A 21,290-nucleotide genomic window follows, 5' to 3' on the forward strand; every position below is an offset into this window, starting at 1 on the left:
AGCTTAGATGGTTAATCTGAATTTTGAAAGCACAGGTGGCTAGTGGCTGCAGTATTGGCCAGTGCAGTTCTAGAAGAGTGGCTGCAGCGCAGCTCTTGTGGAAGTCAGTGAGAAGTGCTCTCCCTCCCTCCTCTTTCCACCTCTCAGTGCCCTTTACCCCACAGGTGAGTCCTATTTTTGGATGGAGGATTCCTTCTGAGTTTAATTTTTATTGCTTCTTTAATTCTAACAGTGTGAAGAGTGCCAGTGCTGGCAGCATGGGGTCTGCATGGGATTACTGGAAGAAAATGTGCCTGAGAAATACACCTGTTATGTTTGCCAAGACCCTCCAGGTAGAGATTTCTGGAGTCAGTGATATTAACAATATGTGGCCTTTCCTTAGCACAGCTGACGGTGAAGCAGCCTAAGTGTCTGTGGTCTTGAGGCTCATTTCTTCAGCATTGGCTGTACTCTGACTCCTCCTCGCCTTTGTTGCTAGCTTACCTGGTGGCCAGCTGTCCTGAACTTGGCAGTAAGAGAACATACCTGAAGAGGCTCACCTGGTGGAAGGCCTGGCCTTGAGCCAGAATTTTTTTGTGTGTGGTAAAAATTATATAACATGAGACTACCCTCTTAACAAATTTTTAAGTGTACAAGTACAGTATTGTGTATAAACTATAAGCAAAATGTTATATGGAAGATTTCTAGAACTTTTTTATCTTGCATGACTAAAACTCTGCATAAACTATGGAACACTTTACAGATTTGCACATCATCCTTGTGTAAAGGCTACGCTAACCTTTTCTCCACTGTTCCAGTTTTAGAATATGTGCTGCCAGAGCGAGCACCTTTTTCTTTTCTTGGGAGTTCATGAGGATGTGAGCTCTGTCTTTGACTTTCCAAGGCTGTTGGAGAATTAGGAACTGGCCTCTGCTCCCTCTGGGGGCATCTGCCTTCCATTGCATCATTGCCACCTGGACAAGAGATATGCCCTTTTGAGGGGATGGGGAAAAAGGGAAAGGTGTGTTTGCAAAGAGCCTGTCTGCCGCTCAGAGCAGTGAATTAATTCCTTAGGATCAGCTAGTTTCATTGCTCCATGGCCACAGGGCTTGCTTATGGCTGTTGGGTGCCCCCTTCCAGAAATCTGGGTAGATATTAAACTATGGTTCTTGTCTTGCTGTCAGTGAGATGGTGACATCTTCTCCATTCATCACCTGTAAGGTCTGTCCCCTTGGCTCCAGTGCCGTGATCCCCTTACAGCTAGACAATGCTTGAGAGCCTCTGCTTCTGTTATTCTTTTTAGTCCTATGAGGTGGGCCTGATAGGAGCTCCTAATCCTATTTTTTCTTATGAGGGAAAAATTGATGCCCGGGAATACGAATGACTTTTCTAATCTCGTAAGGCAAATTGGAATTAGAACTGGCTTGAGAGACCAAGTCTCTTAATTTTTCTGGTTGTATAGGGAGGGACTGGGCCACCAGAGTTCATTTTCAATCAAGTGGGTCCCCTTGGGTCCTGATAATTTCTGTTGTGATACTGTGTCTTCTTATGCTAGCTTAGCCCATAGACAGAGAGCAGCCTGCCTCAGTTTTTCCTGTTTATCCCAAAGAAAGAATATGGTCAGAAGATTAGTCTTTGAGTCATAGAATATTATTGATGGGCAGGATCTCAGAGACTGCTTAGTCCAGCCTTGACATTTAACAGGCAAGCAACAGGCCCAGAAAAGACATGATTGGCCTAAGATGACTCAGACAGTTAGTGCTAGATAGGAGATGACAGCCGGTGTCTCTGCCCTTTGTCTTGTAAAACAGGTAGTGCTGCTCTGAACCCTGCTGCTCAGGCAGCCTCTGCAGCAGCTGCCCCTGAGATTCCACGTACAATCCCGAGGGCACCATTAGGGCACCACTGAAAAGTCTCTCTGTCCACTTTATTATTTCTCACTCTTTCCCTCCACTTTTCCTTTTGTATGAATCATATACACCATATTCATCAATTCCTATGCACTTTCTAAACTTTTAAAACTAAATTGCCAAGACTGTGAATAGATTCCTCGAATTGAATACTTGGTGTCTATCATATTTATTGACCACATTTGACTCTGCAGTGTGTTGGGTCAGAATTTAACCTATCAGATCTATTCTTTAAAGACTGCTTAAAGATATTGTTAACAGGATGGAGGTGCATCCCCACCATGTATCTTATGAATAAAGCCAGAAAGAGCCCAGGGACCTTGATAAGGATTACCCGGGTTATTTTAGGATTTTTATAGCTGTTGGGAGGTGAACAACATTCTGGTTGGAAGCTGTTCCCTGGGCTGTTGGAGCAGGAAACACTGTGAAATCACATGTGGTTGTGTTTTCAGTCCTTCCTAAGGATCCCTTTATTGAACAAGACCACCAGAGCTGTTTAGTTCATCTGTCATTGTAACAGATGGGAAATGGAGGTCCAGAGAAGGGAGAAGGGGCCTGACCATCCATTTAGTTAGTTAGGGAATGATGTGATGTAAATTTAACAAGATATCCATGTTCCCATTCTACCTCTGGTCAGTTGCAGAGATCAGGAAATTTACATGCCTTACTTATTGCTTTGTCCCCAGCACCTAGTAGAGACTCCAGCATGTAGTAGGTGTAGCCAAGTGGATGTATATTAGATGAATGAATGAACAAAACGAACACGCCAGTCCACCCTTCCATTAGTTTGTGTGATAATTGTGTGGTGGTGAAATGGCCTGGGCTTCCTTCAGACCAGGGATTAACTCTCTTATTGTCACTGCTTTAGGTCAGAGGCCTGGCTTCAAGTACTGGTATGACAAGGAGTGGTTGAGCAGGGGACATATGCATGGCTTGGCATTTTTGGAAGAGAACTACTCCCACCAGAATGCCAAGAAGATTGTGGCCACCCACCAGCTTCTCGGCGATGTGCAGAGAGTGATCGAGGTTCTGCACGGCCTGCAGCTCAAGATGAGCATCTTACAGTAAGTGTCTCACCTGCCGTTTTGGAGGAGTCTGATTTGTCATGGGCAGAGAGCAGGATTAATATGAGAAACTGCAAAACCACAAAATCAGTGATAAGACAGATGAGTTTAAGATCTTTACTAAAAATTCTCAGTTACATGATAAAGTTCTTTTTTTAGAAAAAAATTAACTCTCTTGAGGAATAATTTACATATAATTAGGTTCACCCATTTTAAATGTTCCTTGAGTTTTGACAAGTGTATACATACCCTTTCAAACACCACTATAATCAAGATATGGTGTATGTATTTATAGATTGTTTTTTGTTTTGGTGTACCGTTCTGAGTTTTTTGTTGTTGTTTTTTAAATTGTAGTAAGATATACATAATACAGAATTCGCCACCTTAACCACTTTTAAGCGTACAGTTCAGTATTAAGTACATTCACTCTGTTGTTGCCACCAATCTCTAGAACTCTTTTCATCTTGCAAAACTGAAACTACCCATTAAGCAACTCTTCTCCATTTCCCCTCCCACAGCCCCTGGCAACCACCATTCTACTTTCTGTGTCTCTGTATTTGACTGCTCTAGGTACTTCATATAAATGGGATTCTACAGTATTTGTCTTTTTGCGACTGGCTCATTTCACTTAGTATACGTCCTTAAGGTTTATCTATGTTACCTCTATCAGAATTTCTTCCCTTTTTAAGGCTAAATAATATCCCATTGTATATAATAACACATTTTGTTTATGCATCCATCCTAAAGATTCTTGATTGGTAAGCAAAGTAAAATGAAAGCTGCGGGAAGAGACGTTGGTGGGCCCACTCTCTAGCATAGTGGTTGCTCAGTGAATGTCTCTTTATGGTTTGTTCATACAAAAAAGTTTAGTTCTTTTGGAGCTGGACTTCTGGCTTTTAGTGGCCAGAATTTGGAGTCAAATTGAGTATAAATTTCCTTCTGTGATTGCATTCTGTGTGTCAGATGACCTAAGTTCATATAAGTTCTGAGAAAGAATGTGGCCCTTATTGGGGTCTGTTGGCTTTTGTAATCTGCACCTACTTTACCAAACAGAGCATTGGGCCTTGAGTGGGGCAACTACTCTCCCATGGTTTCCAGGGGCAGAGTCAGGACTAGAGCTCAAGTCCTGGCTCCCGTCAAGTACTTGTCCTAATCTTTCTAACTGCCTCCTCCGTGGCTGTATAAATTTTCTTTTCATATTAGCACAGTCTGTGGCAGAGATAGCTTCTCTCCTTAAGTTCTCCCATCAGCCTGCCTGTAGGGTGCCATTTTAATGAAGTCATCAACAGTGACAAACTAGTGCTACAGAGGAATTGGACCTGATGAGCCACTCCCTGTCAAGGTTTCCTTTGTGCTGATTAGTCCTGGAGGTCTCTTGGTGTCAGGCAGAGTAGAATGAGATGACAGACTGGGAGTCTGCTTTCGCTTGCTTTCTAATGCACAGTCCTGGCTTCGAGTACTGGATGACAAGGAGTGGTTGAGCAGGGCACATTCAGCAAAGGTATGTATTGATCTGGGTAAAAGCCCAACTGCTATAGCAAAGACCAAAAAATAGAGGCTAAAGCAAAATGGAATTTTCTTTGTCACATATAGCATGGTCCAGAGGTAGGCAGGATTCCAGGCCAGGCAGGTGGCTTTTCTCCAGGACTCCATCTATGGATCTGGGACTTGGTTTCCTTCTGTCTTGTTGCCCTGGCATTCCACTGGGGTTAATCTCATCCGCATGGTCCAAGCAGTCTCGCCAATACCTCAACTTTGCTGTAACTCCCAAGAGGGGGAAAAGAGAAAAAGGAGGGCAAACAGTTTCATGGACACACCTAACTACAGGAAGCTAGCTAGCCAGGTGGCCAGGTGGTCATGTGGCCTGCTAACTCAGGAGTGAAGGTGGAGGTGGGTATAAGAGAAGGAAAGGGGGAAATTAGCCATTACTGTGACAGTATCTATGGAGGTGAACTGAATCGAGTGACAGCCCCTGTTTAGGGTGTCAGAGACTAGCTCTTCCCTTTTTTACAATCAGAAAACTTTGCTCCACATAAACCAAATTAATTTCTTCTTAGTGAGATACCAGAAATTGACCCAGACACATGGAAGGCGAGGGCCTGGAAGAACCTCAGATGATGCTCCTGATTGTAAATGCTGCTATATTTCTTTTCATTTGAGGATTCAGTCAGATGGTATTCTCTTTCTTCTCACAACAGCAAATGCCAGTGCTCCTGGCCCTGTCCCATGCTCTAGAACCTTGTTCCTTTCAAATCCCCGTTTATTAGTTCCTTCATCTTTATAGCAATAACTTTGTACTGGAATTAAACCTGACTTCTCTGAGCAATTCAGGAGAGGGTATAGGGAGATCTTATTAGTCATGGGGGTGGGGGGTGGCCCCAGTATAATATGTCTGTGTACCCCTGGATAGTCTCTTCTCTCACAGGCTCTGGGGTCTTCATTCTCCCAAACTTTGTTCCTAAGTGACCTAGTGGATTCATTTTCAAGAGCAAACAATAAAACTGGGAGTGATTTCAGAGCATCTGTTGTCATTTAAAAAGTAACATGCTTGGCTGTGCATACCTTCTTCATGATTGACAGGGCTTACAAAGAAAGGCAGGTGTCATCCTTATGTAGTAGCTAGGGCTTCAGATATTAGCTGGGAGAGTGAAAATTGTAGGAGGAAGGAAACAGACTTTTTTGGTTTTTAAGCAAGAACAGATCCATACTGTGACTTATATTCTCCAAGTTAACAGATTTCAGACTAGCATAGACCTGAAAGTTAACAATGACTCCCATGTCATCTGATGCAGTTATGATTTTAGGGGTGTGTCTGGGATCTTGGGTTCCTGGTACAGGCTGCAGTACCATGTGAGACGTAGCCCAGGGACCCAGGCTGCCTTGTTGCTTGTGGTTTCCTCTCCTTCCCCAGTGGATGGGAGTGGTATTGGGGATTGCTGGAGTGGAGAGATGAGATGGGATGGTGGCAGCCCCTCACAGCAGAATTTTAGATTCTGTGAGATCACTCCATGCCTTCATATTTATGTCCTATTCCATTTCTGCAGGAAGGCTTCAGAAAAGTGTGTGTGTTAGTGGCAGAGGGGTACCCATATGTGGGAGTTCTGGTGAGTTCCTGCTGACCTGGTTTCAGTGTTTGTCAGTTGGGACTGGGAAGGTAATGTTTACAGTTATACCATAGGATAATTCTTTGTGTGTTTGGGATTGTACTGAGAATTACAGGGTATTTAGCATGGATTCTATGAACTGAATGCCAATAGTACATTTGTGACAATCAGTAGTCATTGTGATAATCAGGAAGGCTAGAAAGGCTCCCCTGTGTTTCTGCACATCCATGAACCAAGTGTAACACCTGTCTATCCTCCCATGTGTTTCTAAGTGCCCCCTGGAGGGCACTGCTTCCCCCCCAGCTAGGAACTGCTGGTAGCTGGTGGGCCTTACTGGAGAAGCCCAGTTTTTCTTCCTCTGTCCTTTTCTCCTTTCCTTTCTTCCTTCATTTAGTGATAAAAAATTATACTGGAAGTTCTGAGTGGTAAATGAGTTAAAAGGTGAGGTTTATCTAGAGTAGTAGCTTTTAAACTTTAAAAAATATATAACCCATAGCAAGAAATACGTTGGTTTTTAAATTTTAATTAATTAATTAATTAATTGTTTTATTTTTTGGAGAGAGTAGTTAGGTTTATTATTTTTTTTAATGGAGGTACTAAAGATTGAACCCAGGACCTTGTGCATGCTCAGCATGCACTCTACCATTGAGCTATACCCTCCCCACCCCCAGAAGTACATTTTATATCACTCACATGTACAAAACTGAAACTAAAATTTGCAGAACACCTACTGCTACTTAGAATGGTACACTCTGATATTTTCTATATTTTCTTTTTTTACAATTGATTATAATCGAATAAATTAATTTAATGACCCTCTGTTGGGTCTAAACTCAAACAGTGAATGATAGTGGGAAACCCTAAAGTCATACACAGCGTTTTATGTGCACATACATGTAGGCAGAGCTTTCAGGTTCTCAAAGGTGTCCGTGACTCCAAAAAAAGATCAGAATCCTGTTCTTTAATAACAAATTTTCCTCTTTGGAATGGTGAGAACAGAAGATTTTGGAAGAATGTTTAAAAACCTTATTATTAATGGCCTACATGGAGAAGACTTTTGATGACCACCCCTCTCTCGGGTCATCGTCAAGTTTGTGTAATTGAGTACCATTGCATGCCAGGACTATCGCAACTGCTTGTTAAGAGGTTAAGGTTATTTTTAGTAAGTCACACTTGAAGAGCACTTTGCTGCCAACAAGATACTGTACTTCCATTCAAATTAACTCACTTAATCTTTATCAGACTCTGGTTGCTGGCAGACAGATGCTAAGACAGTTTTGCAGAGGAGGAAATGGGAATGAGGCTGGCTGAGTGACTCGGCCCAGCTGTGCTGCTCATCAGCGGCTGAGCTGAAATGCAGTCAGGTCTTCTGACTCCAAGTCCAGTCCTACTCACTGTGTGTGATACAGCAGGAGCTTGCCTGGAAGTGGTCTCCTCAGAGACTGTGGATTTATACTCATTCTCGTTAAAATGTGGCTTGTGGCCAGATGGCCCTGGTGGGAGCTCTTTTCCCTACTGGGAGGCCCCTGCAGTGGTCCAGGTACTCCAGAGCCCTTCCCGTGTTTGCCTCTCAGCAGAAGCCGGGAGCATCCTGATCTGCAGCTGTGGTGTCAGCCTTGGAAACAGCATCTAGCGGAGGGGAGATCTCATTCCAGACACATCCATGTCACTGAAGCCAAGAGCAAGGAGGAAGCCCCAAGCTATAGAACTTTGAACGGGGCAGTGGAGAAGCCCCTGCCCCTGCCCTTGCCCCGGTCTGTGGAGGAGTCATATATCACCAGCGAGCACTGCTACCAAAAACCCCGCACCTATTACCCTGCTGTGGAACAGAAGCTGGTGGTGGAGACCCGGCGCTCTGCCCTTGACGATGCAGTCAACCCCCTCCACGAGAACGGTGACGATTCCCTCTCTCCGCGCCTGGGCTGGCCTCTAGACCAAGATAGGAGCAGAGGAAACAGTGACCCCAAACCTGGCTCCCCAAAGGTATGTGGCTAACTTGTACTTGTTCTTAATTTGGTGTTTGAGAGCTTGTACATTCTCCTCCTTGAGGGTTGAGTGTTCTGTAGATGTTAAAGTTGTATTTATTGTAAAATTGTATTTAAATTTTCTTAGTATAGGTGTTTTTTGATTTATCAAAATGAGACAATAATCAAGAGAGCCCTCTTAAACCCCAAAGATCATTGGTTCTGGGAAATGTCCACAAGGTGGCAGAGTCAATGGGGTTAGGGGTGGAGAGATGGGAAGTACCAAGGAGAAAAGGGTTGTTTGGAAGTTGATAAATAGAACCAAGTTAGGAAAATGAGTTTTTTTTTTTTCAATGCGGTTTACACTGTAATTGCATCTAGGTGCTAATCCTTGGCATAAGCAAAGAATGAGTCAAGTGTTTTGTTAGGCATAAGTTTTTCAGTACAATTCTATGATAGCTTTACTTTTAGCTTCACAGTCCTGACATAAAAACAGTCCATGTTTTCAAAATACTTGCTGGCTTCATCAGTTTTCCCAAGCGATTTGCTCCAACCAGCCAGTGTTTGCAACCATTTCAAATACCAGTTGCAGTTTGAATATTCTAAATCTCTATCTCCCCACCCCTTTTTAAAAAAAATTCAAGTCATTCTCTTCTGGAGCCCCCTGTGTCATTCTCTTGCCAGTGCTCATTGGTCCCATTCTGCACTGTCCTCAGTTGTCAGTGAGACTTTGATTTGAGAGCTTTTCCACCCTGTCTTTTCTACTTTCACAGACTGTACCCTGTGCTTTAGTCTCACCAGTGTAAGTACATTGCTGCAACTTGCCGAGAGGGAGCATCCCAGGTTAGAAGCCCGTCAAGGGTAGGCATTGTCCCTCATTCAGCCTGTGCCCTTGTTAGGGTCTGAACAGCTGGGTAAGGCTGGTGAGGACACAGTCTTTGGAGACAGACCCAGTTTCAAGTCTGGGCTCAGCCACTAGCTGTGTGATTCTGAGTAGGTCGTTTCACCTCCTCAGACATGTCTCCTTACCCACTTATAGAATGGAGCTGTGACAGTGCCCCCTCAGTTATTGTACAGCATTTATCTGAAAATCTCTCAGCATGTGGCTTTGCACATACTAAGCTCTAAATATATGTTGACTACAATCTATTTTATTTCAAATGAATGAATGAAAGATTGCAATCACAAACCCCAGAAAAGATTTGTGATCCTGAAGACTGGGCAAATTTCCTAGAGGCATCTGGCACGTGGTGAAAAATCAGGACATACTGGGCCTAAACCAGCCAGGGTTAAAAATCTCTTTCATTGATGGCAGGCTGACCATAGACCCAGCACTATGTTTTATAAATGTCACCCTATTTCATCCTCATGAACCTTTAACGTAGGTTTTACTACTTTCTTCTTTCCCATGAGAGCACAGAGGCCCAGAGATGTGAAGTAACTCTCCAGGTTTATGCATTCAGCAAGACACGGAGCTAGGACTTAAAGCTAGTTTGTCTGACACCCACATACTGACCCTTGTCTCCCCTCAGCCTGCTCTGTCTACTCTGGTCTCAGGGCTCTGGAAGCCCTTCTGTGAGGCCTACTTCAGGCCTAGGGCGTTGTCCCATTCACTAGGAAGCAGCTGTGGGGTCCTCTGAGCTGGATGTCTGTGCTGCCCTGAGGTGGTGGTTGGTATAGCAGACACACTTCTGCCCAGTGCCCGAGAGAGAAGGAGGCGGGTAGGGAGATAGAGATCTGGAATATTCAGACTGCAGCTGGCTTTTCAAATGGTTGCAAACACTGGCTGGTTTGCAAAGGGGCTGGGAGCTATCTCCATGCAGTAACTTAAATGCTATTGGATCCCCAGGTGAGGGAATATGTCTCCAAAAAGGTCTTGCCAGAGGAAGCCCCCGCTCGGAAGCTGCTGGACAGAGGCGGAGAGGGGTTGCTGAGCTCCCACCACCAGTGGCAGTTTAACCTGCTGACCCATGTGGAATCTCTTCAGGACGAAGTCACGCATAGGATGGACTCCATTGAGAAGGAGCTGGATGGTAGGGCTCCTTCCTTGGCTCCCTGCCGTTGACAGGCACTGTGGGCCCCTCGAGATGAGCTGCTTTCTGAAGCCCCTAATCTGGCTCTCCAGGGACAGTTGTGTTCTTGCCTCCTGTCAGTCTCACAAGCCTCCATTCTCTCCTCAAGATGGCCAAGCTTTACTTTTAGCATTTATCAGGCACTTCTGAGGTGTGTGTGGTGTCAGGGTCCTGCCTCACTTACCCAGTCCCTTCTGCAAAGGAGAGGGTGCAGAAGAGCAGCTGGATGCTGCCTGCAGGCAGTGTGTGATCTGAGCAGTTCTTTACTAACCCAGTTCTGTGGGGAATTGAAACCTTGACTTAATTGAGTTTTTAGGATGTTGAGAGGATTGATCTGAAAACACCTTTTTTTTCAGCCTTTGATAAAAATCTAAAATGAAGCCTTCTCCCCTTTATCAGTAGAGATTTAAGAATTTTACTGAGTCATTTGTATAGCCCCCGGGTGTTTCTCCCAGGTGTTAATGGTAACAGATGTGCTTGGAGGACTGAACTCTTGATCTGCAAGAAGTTGTCAGTTTGGTTTTTGAAGATAAAAATTCATTTTTGATTGTTCACTTGCTTCCTATTTATTTGTTTTCATCCACAGAAAGGAGCCAGATTAAGAAATAAATGTTGCATTTGAGGATTCTGAGTACAGCCAGGCTGTTATTACTGTAATTATGGATATAAAACATACTTATATGAAATAACTCAGAAGAATGCCATATGTTACATAAACTAGGGTCACGAGTTGTGGCCAGGAGATGCTGGGAAGAACTATTGTGAGGGAAGCGAAAATAGGAGGGCTTCCTGGAATTCCTGGGACAGAGCGGGGCCTTGAAGAGAGTGATGTTTGTGCTAGAGAAGGGGTGACTGAGGGCTGGCTGACTGGAATGGGGTCCCCCCCCTGGAGGACAGTGAGAGAAAGAGACCTATACCCCCTCATGCTTCTGTCCTGCCCCTGAGGCAAACCTGCGGAACTGGGAATGGGAGGCTAATCCAGTGTCCATCGTGAGAGCATTTCTGGAACGGGGAGTGTTTGTCTCTCTTACTCCTTAAAGATTTCCTTGTGCTCCTTAGAACTGTAACTGGTGCCAGGTCTGTGAAAACTCTGCTATTTGAAAGCTGAAAGAGGGTGAAATACCAGCCTGAAAATTGTAGATTTTGAGAGAACTGCAATAGAATTGGCTCTGGGTCCCTGAGAGAAGGCTTAGCACCATAGAAAAAGGGTGAATGTTCTGTTGCTGCCAAAGGAACCTGCCCCTAGGGGAGAAGTCAAAGCCCATCTACTTCTTAATCACTGACTGACCCCTCCCACCCAGCTTGGGCTGCTCCGGCCCAGAGCTCACTGAGTGGGCAATGTGGCCAGGATGATAATAGCCTGGGCTCCCTTCTCTGGACCTCTTATGTGTCCCACTGATTTGGAGCCACATACTCTTCCTGTTCTTATATGCCAGGCCCTAAGAGGTCCTGGAAGCCAACTTTAATGAAAGTCAGTTACAAAGTTTAAAGATTTTATTCAGGCAGATAGACTTTTGCATTATATTTAATTAAGATTCATCAGAATCCCATTTTATTTCTACTGTAGTGGGGAGTGTACTCTTCATTTCATCTAAATATCATCAAGATAAACTGAGCTTTTATAGGAATTTGGTTACAATATCCTTTTTAAAAAGCCTAATAAGCTATTATATTGGCTGATACATACTTTAAAAAGTGTATTGTTTTAACACTAACGATTATTTAATAACTTATGCAGTTGTGTGAACAGTCATGTAAAACTAATAGATAAAAGATATTTAATGACCATGAAATAGAAAGATTATTATTATTGTTTTTAATGTTGCTTTAGTGAATATTGGCCTCTATCCAGATGGTCTGGGGGAGTGTATTTGAAATGAAACTTTACCTTTGTAACCTTCTGCCTCGCTTGCAGTCATTATACTTCCTTAAAAGAGCTTCCTTAAAAGAGAAACTTAGGGTGATGGTCCAGCACATGGTGTGGAGAAAAGGCTGGCCTGCTAGATGCTGAGGTCCAGGGGAGGTGCTATTGGCTCCCACAGTTCTGAGTCTGCTCTTCCACCCTGTAGATCTAGAGAGAAGGCTTCCACCTTAGGGGCTCAAACGTTTCTCTTAACCAAGTTCAGAGACTGTTGAGTGGCCTAGACCCTTCTAGTCTGCACACTGTTGCTCATCCTCCCTGTGTGTGCCTGCTGGGTCACCACAGTGTTGGGGATGTCTCAGAACCAGATCTGAGGTAGTTACAGTGGCTTTAAGGGGGCCTCTCAGCAATTGTAGGATCATCTTGCCAAGGACAGACTGACTGACATTTTCTCTTGGAATCAACCCAGCCAGCCCTGACTGCCCCTTTAGGCTCACCCAGATGGGCTTTTCCAGCACTGACTTTGGGTCTTTTTTCCATTTACTTTTGTGCTCTTTTGCTGAGCAGTTCCTATTTCCTTGTCTTCTTTTAGTTTGTGGGTTTTCTTTTTTTTTTTCTTCCTCTTCTTCTTCTTTTTTTTTTTTTTAAATAAGACTTACTGAGGTATTGAAACTGGTCACCATGGAGTTTTTCTTGCTCAGGAGATCACTAGTCACTCTCATGTAACTTTGATCCTTTACTCTTGGTTTTCAAGTTCAGGTCTGAGAATGCAGCCTTATTTTTCTTATTTTCAAGTCCTTGTACTTGTTGGGATCAGGAGGAGGGAAGATTCCTCCTCCTTGGAACTCCCAAGTACCAAGAAATCTGATCGAGGGAGGAAGGTGAGCTCTGTGGAGCCTGAGTGTTCAGTGGGGCACATTGCTAGGCCATTCCGGCATTCTCTCACTGCCTTTGTTGAGAACCTATTATGTTCCAGGCATAGTTGAGTGGTAGGGATATAATGGTGAGCAGGGCAGACTCAGCCTCTGCCCTTATGGAGCTTGATCTTATGGTCAAGACAGACGTTAATTAAATCATCCTATTATATATAATTATGAACCAGGGTAGGTGCTCCAAAGGAGAGCAAGTGATAGCATAGCACCTGTGACACAGGGACCAGATTCAGGCTGTATAGTTGGGGAAGGCTTCCCTGAGAAGTAACTTATAGGGAACAGAGGATTTAGAAAGATGGGAAGGAAGGTGGAGGGCTGGTCTGAGGAGAGCAGAGGATTGCGTGTGAGGCTGCAAGCTGCTTGGGGAACAGGTACTGTGTGGCCTCCCTCTTTTTTGCACCTCTGGCTCCAGGGTCCGGAAGGTGCTCAGTATGGTTTGGTGCACAGACTAGAAAGGCTACAGGTGGGCTGGGGTAAGCACAGGGCCTACCTGGAGGAGCTGGCTCTTATCAACGATGGCCTCTTCCCAAATGCCAGAGCTTAAGGGAGTAGCTTGGGGAAGAACAGATATCTTTTAGTAGAGAAATCCCTGCTCTCAGGAGCAAGACAGCTTTTTAATTATTGAACTAATTATAATCAAGAGTGTTAGTACCTGGTCTTCTTACATTAAATACTTGGAGAGAATAAAATCAGAATTTTCTGTGTTACTGATGATAGGAATTAATTTGAAGCAAATCAGGATTTATGGTAATAGAAATAGACCTTTTCAAATCCCTTTAGATTTTCATTTTTCTTAACAGAAGGCTAAAACTCCAGGCTGATTTTCAACATGGGAAAGCCTTATCAGGATGGGGCAGTAACACTGAGAAAGGTGGGTCCTTCAAAGCCTTCTAGACTCTAGAGCTGCAAATATGCAGTAGTTGCTAGCTATGTGTGGCTATTTAAGTTAATTAAAATGGAATAAAATTTAAATTCAGTTCTTCAGTTGCACTAGCCACCTCATAAGTGCTCAGTAGCTACATATGGCTAGTGGCGGTATTAGACAACATAGACATAGCCACTTTTTATCATTGCAGAAAGTTCTGTTGGACGCACTGCTCTACAGCATTTGAGCTTTGTACTAGGAGTAATACTTTGCAGAAGGTGATGAGTCAATACTGCCTGAAATGGCCTCCCTCCCCATCCGCCATGAGTGGCCAGATAGAATTAAGTGCTGAAATTCTTGCTGAGAGTCTTGCAAATAGAGTGTTGGGAACTCACTGGATCTTCTCTCTATTTTGCCTACAGTGTTGGAGAGCTGGCTGGACTATACTGGGGAACTGGAGCCCCCGGAGCCTCTGGCCAGGCTTCCGCAGCTCAAGCATTGCATCAAGCAGCTGCTGACGGACCTGGGCAAGGTGCAGCAGATCGCACTCTGCTGCTCAACATGAAACTGGGCACCCAAAGCTGATGGGGGCATAACCCTGGGGCACCTGCAGGAGGAGCTTTGCATATTTAAATAAATAAACCTAGCATGCCGAATGCACGTGACACCGACTGACTTCAGGGATCTGGGCAGGGGGTGGACATTGGACATTGGACAAAGAGGCCATTTTGGCTGCAGGAAGGGAGGGCATTCTGATCTCAAAGCCTACCAAGAAGGTAGCAAATAGACTCTTGGGATTCCCTTCTGTGCACATTGTTGAATGGAGAGTGAGTCTTTTTGCACAAACTTCACTTGAAATCGTGCCACTGATGATAAATGGAATGAGAGCCAAAAAAGTTTAGTTGGAAACAGTTGTAAATTCAACTTGCAGCTTATTTAATTGACTTTTCTGTCAGGTTGGGGCACATGCCAAGCCTTCTGGTTTTCTGCCTGGCATGGACTTAGGCAGCAGGCATCATTTTCATTTTTCTAGATTCGTGGGAATGCTGTGACTTCACCATTCTGTGGAGGTTGGGAAGGAGCAGGGGCCTTAGCTGCCCTGCCTTCTTCTCAGGACTCTTCACTTTTCTCCGCACGTCCCTTGCATGACTTCGTGGCCCTGGGGGCGAGTGCCGTACGCTTTCACCCCTAGCCGGCCGGGTCGTGTCTTTGTAGCAGAGCCCATGCAGCCTGTGGAGCAACTAGAATCTCATTGTAAAAGAATCCAGGAGGAATTCCAAACTGAAGCAGGCAGGGTCTGGAACCCAAAGGACAGCATTTTCTACCCAATTCTTAATATCAACAGCTTACCAGTTCTATTTAATGTTCAGAAAACTATTCCCAAAATTTTGAACTCTTTCACTGTAAAGATTTGTTACAAAGAATGTGGTTTGGGGAATTAACCTTATTTTATATTGTTGTAAACAAACTTCAGATTCTACATGTGCGCTTTTCTCCTTCCCTGAAGGGTGTATGTTCAATAGTCAGCATTTTCAGAATTGTTTTAATATACTTCAACACTTTAAATTTCCTGTTTGTATTATTTTGTGAGATCAAGGTGATCATGCTGCTTAAAGTCCAGGTACAATTTGTACCTTTTAAGACAATATTTGTTACTCTCGCAGGTTACGGTTCCACGTGTAATTGTTTTGTTTTTCCTTACTAGGCAAAGTTAAGAAAATGTTCCATGCTTTGAGGAGTGACCCATATCACCATTTAGTTTTCTTATCACTAAAGGCAAAAATCAAAGCACAGCTGTCCATTAACAGTCACAAGTTAATTATGGGTTTATGAATCTGTAATGTTATATGCTGCAAATATTTACTATGTAAACGTGAAGTAGCCAAGATCTCAATAGCAGTGACAGTATCTCCAGCAACGGGGATGATTTGGGATGGTTAGGCTTTAAGACACAGGTCATTGCAGTCATGAAGGCCTCTGTACCAAGATCTGTTTCAGGGAATGCTCTGTCTAGTGATTTAATTCACCATTTGATAGAAAATGGATTTAGGGCAAGTTGACCTGCTGTAGCTTATCCATCAGAGGGAATACATGTGGCTGTGATATCCATAATTAAGCAGACACAATTCCTCTACAAGAGGCTGTTTCCCATTGCTAACATTGGTGTTTCTGGTGTGGGAAGAAAAGCTCAAGGAGTGTGCATGGCATCTGTTTTGCATAATTTATCAGACAGCCACATTATAAGAACTGTGTGATGTTTGTCTGAAAAGGGAAGAAACCAGATGATTTTCTGTAGCCACAACTGTGAGGTATGGTGACATGTATTATTACATTACTGATTTTTCTTTTTTGAAAAAACATTTGAACATCACCTCTGGGGAAGCTGTAACTTTAAGGTAGTTAATCTCATGTCTTTTTCAAGATAGAAGCAGAAACTGAATTACCCTAGTTTTGCCAAGTGTTCATTATTGGGTTTATTGTATGCTTTTTGTAAAAGAAATAATCCCATTTTACTCATTGTGACTTTTGTCCTTAGGGAAGCAGGGATGACTCCAAGTTCTGATAACCTCAGTGGGCTTCCCTAATTTAAAGCCATGTTGAGGGACTCCATCCCCAGTTCCTGGGTCAAGTTCAGTTAACCCCAAGTTGGAGCACTGGAAACTGTTATTTGCAAATATTACTGTTACTATTTAGAAATATGTACACTACCTAAGTTTTCTTTTGAGAAAAACTATCCACCTATAAAAAAAATAGCCTTGACAAAAACAGTTCTGGTTTGACTAATCATTTTGTTTCTTTAAGTGATGAGTGTATGCAAGGTGGACCCTTGATGAGCCAGCATTGCACTGTGGACACATATCTATGTTTACGCGCTATTAGAACAGAAGGCGCTGTATATAGAAATGTTGCTTTGAAGCAATATTTGCAAAACATGCAAATGTCTGTATCTGTATTTGGAAAAAATAAAACAGGTTTTTGTTGCTATGTTTCAGTCATTTGTTATTATAGCGTTCTCTACCCAATTTTTAATATGCATTACTTAATTTTCTCTGAACATTACCTTTTAAAGAAAGTCTGCTTTTGCAGACTTCTGCAGGGAGGCAGATGCAAGCTCAATATCCAAAATCCCAGGAAGGTATGCAAAATACTTCTGAATTCATTTAAGGGTCTTTAATATTCAAAAGTAAAATGCCCCACACAGCCTCTAGCCCAGTCTGGCTCATGCATTGTGATGAACTGCAGGCTTATTAGATTGATTGTTGAAAGCAGTGCAGGGAAGACAGGTTGGGCCTTCTTTATTGAGACTGCTCTCAACTGCATATAGGACCCTTGTGAAACCAATCTAAGCGGCCTATGGTGCCGACCCCAAAGAGCTCTTTCCTAGGTGGACAAAAGCCTCAAAGAACAGAGTAGGCTTTAAGATTTCATAGCAGAGCTTCCTTATTACTTGCCAAATTCTTTCTTCCCTTCCTGCACAATTATGCTTATTAAAAAAAAAAGTTAAGGAAGGCAATTGGAGAGACATTAAAATGAGTAGCTCTAGCAATGTAAATAATCTATTAGTTCACACCAGAGCTGCTGCTTAAATCTTGAGGCCTAAAATTGGGTAAGGAAGGTGAGTCTGGAGCCTTAAACCAGAGCTCACAAACAAGAACTAGCGTATTTCTGTAAGGACCCACACTAAAACAATAAAATAGCCCTATAACTTAGGTTTTGGGGGAAGCCTGTGCCCAAAGGCCAGACTGGTGAAGCAAGTCAGCAGCAGAATTGGTACAGCAGTAGCGGTACAGCAGTAGCCAGTTAAATAAGCACTTAGTGGAGCCAGCAGTTTGCCTGAGTGATCCCAAAGCCACCTATAAGACAGAGTATCACTATTCTCTCAGGGAGGAAAACAACCTCACATTTTAGCTAGTGAGGTAAGGGTCAATATAGAACCCAAGCTGCTGGGGCCCTGACTCCAGCTAGACAAAGGAAACCCAAGTGGGGTCCTGGGGAACCTCAGAAGAAAACGTCCCAGATATGGAAGCCCAGGCCCTGCCAACACGTAGTGATCCCACAAAAGCCAACAAAGTCCAAGTGAGTAAGAAACAAAGGCTTTATTCTCATGGGCTCTCAACTTAGTTTCGCCACCAGCCAGAAAGGAGGTTGAAACAGGCTCGGGAAAATAAACACGGTAAAGGACGAACGAAAAGGACACACGAGCTGCCAAAACTCGTTTTTCATTAATGCGTTGTGAAGAGAGACTCGATCATGGCTCCAGTCCAGAGAGGCCCGGGCCGCCCACAGCTCAGCCGGTGATGCGCACGTCGGTGCGGCGGCGAAGCCGCCGGGCTCGCGCCGCCTCGGGTAGGATGGCGAGCAGCTGCTCCTGCACCAACATCTCCACGATCTGCTCCTTCGTGCGGATGTCGGGCCTCAGCCACTGGCGGGAGAGCTCCCGCAGCTGCCGGAATGCCTCCCTCGGGCCTGCCGCGTCCTGGTAGCGGAACTGCCGGAATCGCTGGCGGAACGTCTCTGGGCCGGGCCGGGAGCTGCCAGGACCTGGGGGGGAACGTGGAGCAGCTTCGGCAAGTGGCGCGGAGCCCAGCGGTGCGGGCACGAGGGGCAGCTCCAGGGCCGCGGAGGCCGCCGCAGGAGGCGTAGGATTTGCTTCGGGGACCGCGGCGTTGGGGCTGGAGGTCTCAGGAGCAGGTAGCGGGGCTTCAGGAGTCGACGAGAAGCCCGCAGAGTCACGCTCAGGGCCTGAGTTCGGGCCGGCCCTTTCCTCTTCCCCCGACGGCGGCGCTAGGCTCCCAGTTGCCACCAAGCCCGGGTCAGTCGCCTCCATGTCTCCGGCTCTGGACGTCACGCTTTGTCCGGCAGCCGTGGGCGCGGCACTGCGTCTGCGCGAGGGAGGGGTGAAGAGGAAGACGTTTCCGCTAGAGGGCGAAGCCTGCGCGACCCCGAAGGAGGGAAGCCGAGGGCGCGCCGAGCTCATCAGTGCCGGCGAAGCATCTGGGGCAACCGGAAGTGGACGTCCCTGCTGGCTCCTCTATGATGAGCTCGGCGCGCGAGCGTCCGGAAGCCGAGTCCCAGCTGCAGGAAGAGGCGCCCCCTCGCGTTCGCGAATCCAGTCAGGAGGTGGCGGCGAGCGCTGAGGGGCAGGCCAGTCGAAGCGTGCAATGGCTGGCTCCGGATGGTGGCGCCTTCGAGCACTAGTTCGAGGAGGAGGAGAAGTCAGAGGAGGGAGAGGAGGAGGGGGAGGAAGCGGAGTCGGAGGAGGAGTCGGAGGGGGAGCCTGAGGAGAAATCCGGGGAGGAGTCGGTGCCGGAGCCGCGGCTCAAGCCCAAGGAGGAGGGCCCCAAAAGGGGCCTTGTCCACTTTGAACGCTTGCAGGTGACCTGCGCTTGCTCCTGCGTGCGGCCTCCTTACTTGACGTTGATTAGGATGATGGCGAGCCAAGGGCTCGAGGGGGCTGGCGCCCGGCGAGTGGCGGGAGCGGGACAGAGGCGTGGCTGTCGGTCGCTGGGGGAGGGCTCGACTGGGGAAAGTTCCCTCTGGAGTCAAGAGAAGGGCATTAGTGCTCGCCTTGTTGCGAGGATGACACAAGGTAACGAGTGTAAGATCCTCAACACGTATAAAACTTGCCCTTCTCGTGAAACAAAGTAATTATGCTCAAGAACTCTTTTCCATTACTTTTTTTTCCTTTTTTTTGGCGTGTCCTCTGAAACCAAGAAACAGGTTGCTCTGTGGGTTCTGTTTTGCGCTTTAGGATTATTAAACCAAATGCGTAGTTTCATATAGTGGCCACTAGCCACGTGTGTTTACTGAGCCCTTGAAATGTGGCTAGCCGGAATTGGGATGTGCTGTAATGTAAAATGCACACAAAACTTAGTACGAAAAAAATGATGTTAAGTATCTCAATGATTTTTTATATTGGTTACATATTGGATTGATAATATTTTACATATATTGGGTCAAAAATTATATCATTAAAATTAATTTCACGTGTGTAATTTTGCTTTTTAAATGTGGCTGCTAGAAAATTTTAAATTACAAATAGGGTTTTCATTGTATTTCTGCTGGATGGTAAAACTGTGCTAGCCTGTTGGAGTCAGGCTGCCTTGGCGGCATCCGCATTGCAGGGTTTATTTGCCTTAGGCCAGAGATGTTGTTTGCACTTATTATTGCTCTCAGGTGGTAGTTTTCCTTCGCGCTGATATTTTTCTTTAGAGGTGGGAAAACAGGGGCCTAGAATTTGTTATACCTACCTGCTTCAAACTTTTACTTCCTCTGCCTGGCCTCTTGACATTTAGGTTTGCTGCTCTGAGAACTAACAGTCCTATTTCCTGTGGACATCCAGGGCTAAGGAAGCACACCAAACCCTGCTACAAAGGATGAGAGGTCGTGGAAAGCTTCACTGGGGAGGGGACCTTTAAGTCTAGACTCAAGGAGAAAAAGGGTGGAGTTAAGGGCATTCCAAATGGAAAAGCATTGCCTGTCCCAAGGCATGGAGTGAATGGGAGCAAAACTTTGTGGAAACTGCAGGCTGGACAGGAATGTGGTTGGGGTATGGGGAAGGGATGAGAGCTGGAGTTGGAATGTCAATTGGAGGTTAAATCATAAAGAGCCTAGAATTCCACACTGCAAAATTGAACCTTGTTCTCTTGTGAAAGGGAATGAACTTTTGTGGTACTTGGAATCATGAACATTAGATCTCTAGTCCATTTCTTCCATCCCTGTTGGAATCACAAAATATTAGAGATAGAAGGAGAGATCTTAGAGATCTATTAGGATTGTAGAATATTAGAATGGAAAGGACCTTAGAGAGTAAATCCAAAAATCAGATTCAGTTATTCTAAACTCTTTATGGGTCAATAAACTCCCCAAATCTATTTTTTTTTTAAGTTATAATACCTCTTCCTAGAAAAGGGATGCATTTACATACATCGGCATACAATTTCAGGTAATTTCAGATAGCCTTGAACCCACCCAGAGGGCCCCAGTTAAGTGTAAGATATATATTTGTATGTATTCCATTCTGAATTTTGCAGGTTAAGAAGTCAAGATTCCAAACAGCAACGGATTGGTCCAAAATCAAAAAGCTATTCCCAGGAGGACAGAATTCTTTTGACTCCTAGTCTAATGCTCTTACCATATTAGGCATTTTTATTAGCACTAGGTTGGGAGCTCACGTGGGAATGGATCATAAATCATTCATCTCCTATCACTTAGCTTCCAACACAAAGCCTGACTCCCAGCTGACTCTCAGTAAATGTTTATTAGAGAGGGCAATCGGTAGATTGCAGACCATCCCTATGAAGGGAGAGCTCCAGTATGATTTACAGACTCTTTGAGACAGAGACTTTACTGTCTTTTGATGGCACATTGTTGGGAGTTGTGGATCAGAAGCTGGATACTTAAAAAAAAACAAACAAACCCAAAACACAACTCTTTATTGGAAATAGTTATAGATTCATAGAAAATTACAAAATAGTGCAGAGAGGTCTCCTGCACACTTTCCCCAGTTTTCACCAATGGTAACATCTTGCATAACTG

The 21,290-nt window shown here is 44.7% G+C and overlaps 2 protein-coding genes and 1 non-coding gene across 9 annotated transcripts in view; 1 reads left to right on the forward strand and 2 right to left on the reverse strand.

Annotated features, from left to right (window-relative positions):
- PHF20 (PHD finger protein 20) overlaps window positions 1-16,736 on the forward strand; it is a 110,384-nt gene extending 93,648 nt beyond the window's left edge. For 4 of the 7 annotated variants that reach the window (XM_032462218.1, XM_032462221.1, XM_032462216.1 and 1 more), the window contains 5 exons: window positions 233-332; window positions 2,758-2,953; window positions 7,632-8,040; window positions 9,871-10,054; window positions 14,174-16,736. In XM_032462218.1, coding sequence (XP_032318109.1) covers window positions 233-332; window positions 2,758-2,953; window positions 7,632-8,040; window positions 9,871-10,054; window positions 14,174-14,316 — 1,032 coding nt within the window. In that variant the 3' untranslated portion in view covers window positions 14,317-16,736. Of the gene's footprint in view, window positions 1-232; window positions 333-2,757; window positions 2,954-7,631; window positions 8,041-9,870; window positions 10,055-13,686; window positions 13,758-14,173 lie in introns of all 7 variants that reach the window. The other 3 variants (XM_032462219.1, XM_032462217.1, XR_004313219.1) reach the window with 2 other exon arrangements.
- Window positions 721-827, reverse strand: LOC116658062. Its single transcript, XR_004313263.1, has one exon. It is a non-coding gene; the product is annotated as a U6 spliceosomal RNA (small nuclear RNA).
- Window positions 16,737-17,829: 1,093 nt separating the features above from the next.
- SCAND1 (SCAN domain containing 1) lies at window positions 17,830-18,794 on the reverse strand. The gene has a single exon (XM_014562515.2). It carries the CDS (start codon window positions 18,727-18,729, stop codon window positions 18,040-18,042), a length of 690 nt encoding a protein of 229 aa, XP_014418001.2. The 5' UTR covers window positions 18,730-18,794; the 3' UTR covers window positions 17,830-18,039.
- Between the last annotated feature and the right edge of the window lie 2,496 nt (window positions 18,795-21,290).

This window comes from Camelus ferus, chromosome 19 (genome assembly GCF_009834535.1).
Source record: "Camelus ferus isolate YT-003-E chromosome 19, BCGSAC_Cfer_1.0, whole genome shotgun sequence".
Classification (NCBI taxonomy): Eukaryota; Metazoa; Chordata; class Mammalia; order Artiodactyla; family Camelidae; genus Camelus; species Camelus ferus.

Excerpts from the sequence above, each read along its gene's own strand:
- SCAND1 (XM_014562515.2), bottom strand. The coding sequence starts at position 18,729 with ATGAGCTCGGCGCGCCCTCGGCTTCCCTCCTTCGGGGTCGCGCAGGCT.